The sequence below is a fragment of the Diaphorina citri genome, unplaced genomic scaffold (genome assembly GCF_000475195.1).
Source record: "Diaphorina citri unplaced genomic scaffold, Diaci psyllid genome assembly version 1.1 scaffold47878, whole genome shotgun sequence".
Classification (NCBI taxonomy): Eukaryota; Metazoa; Arthropoda; class Insecta; order Hemiptera; family Psyllidae; genus Diaphorina; species Diaphorina citri.
In genome coordinates, this window is record NW_007425196.1 from 9,717 (window position 1) to 10,341 (window position 625).

General features: G+C 43.2%; 1 protein-coding gene across 1 annotated transcript in view; it reads right to left on the reverse strand.

The window, feature by feature from the left end:
• The window catches only part of LOC103523855 (DNA replication licensing factor Mcm2-like), a gene marked incomplete at both ends in the record, with an annotated part of 10,127 nt that extends 9,588 nt beyond the window's left edge, over nt 1–539 (reverse strand). Inside the window, one exon of the mRNA XM_008488869.1 lies at nt 407–539. Coding sequence (XP_008487091.1) covers nt 407–539 — 133 coding nt within the window. The remainder of the gene's footprint in view (nt 1–406) is intronic.
• Between the last annotated feature and the right edge of the window lie 86 nt (nt 540–625).

Below are 625 nucleotides of genomic sequence, written 5' to 3' on the forward strand. Positions count from 1 at the left end.
TCCAAAAACTAAATTTTTTTTTTTTTTGCCGCCTACGGCGAAAAACAAGGGACCACGAAGTTCTATAAAAACGCGGTCAAACTTTCCTGACTTAGCGGGGCCTTCAAATGAAGGGTAAAACTCTCGAATTCTCGGAAATAAAATTCCATTCCAGGCGAATGTATTGTAGAGGGCCAGTTGGTAAAAAGAACAATGACCTACGAGCATATCTGCAGGTAAGAAATAATAATAATAATAAAAAGTTTCCCACCTAACTCCCTAAATTGAATACTACAATAGGAGAGAAATTAGAGGGGGATATTACCTTTAGAAGTGCAATAGTTTCGGAGGAAGTTCTTGAATCGGTTCTTGATTTCAGTGCGCGGTGCCAACATGGTGACCCACTCTCTGATGGAATCTTTATTACCTTTCGAAGTGCAATAGTTTCGGAGGAAGTTCTTGAATCGGTTCTTGATTTCAGTGCGCGGTGCCAACATGGTGACCCACTCTCTGATGGAATAACCACGGGTCTCTTCCAGATCTTCAATAGACTCGATCATCTGGAAAGAAAGAAAAAGTTAGCTTAGTTGGTAGTGCGTCTGCCTTGTAAGCGCTAGGCCGCGGGTTCGATTCCCGCCCGGGGCGG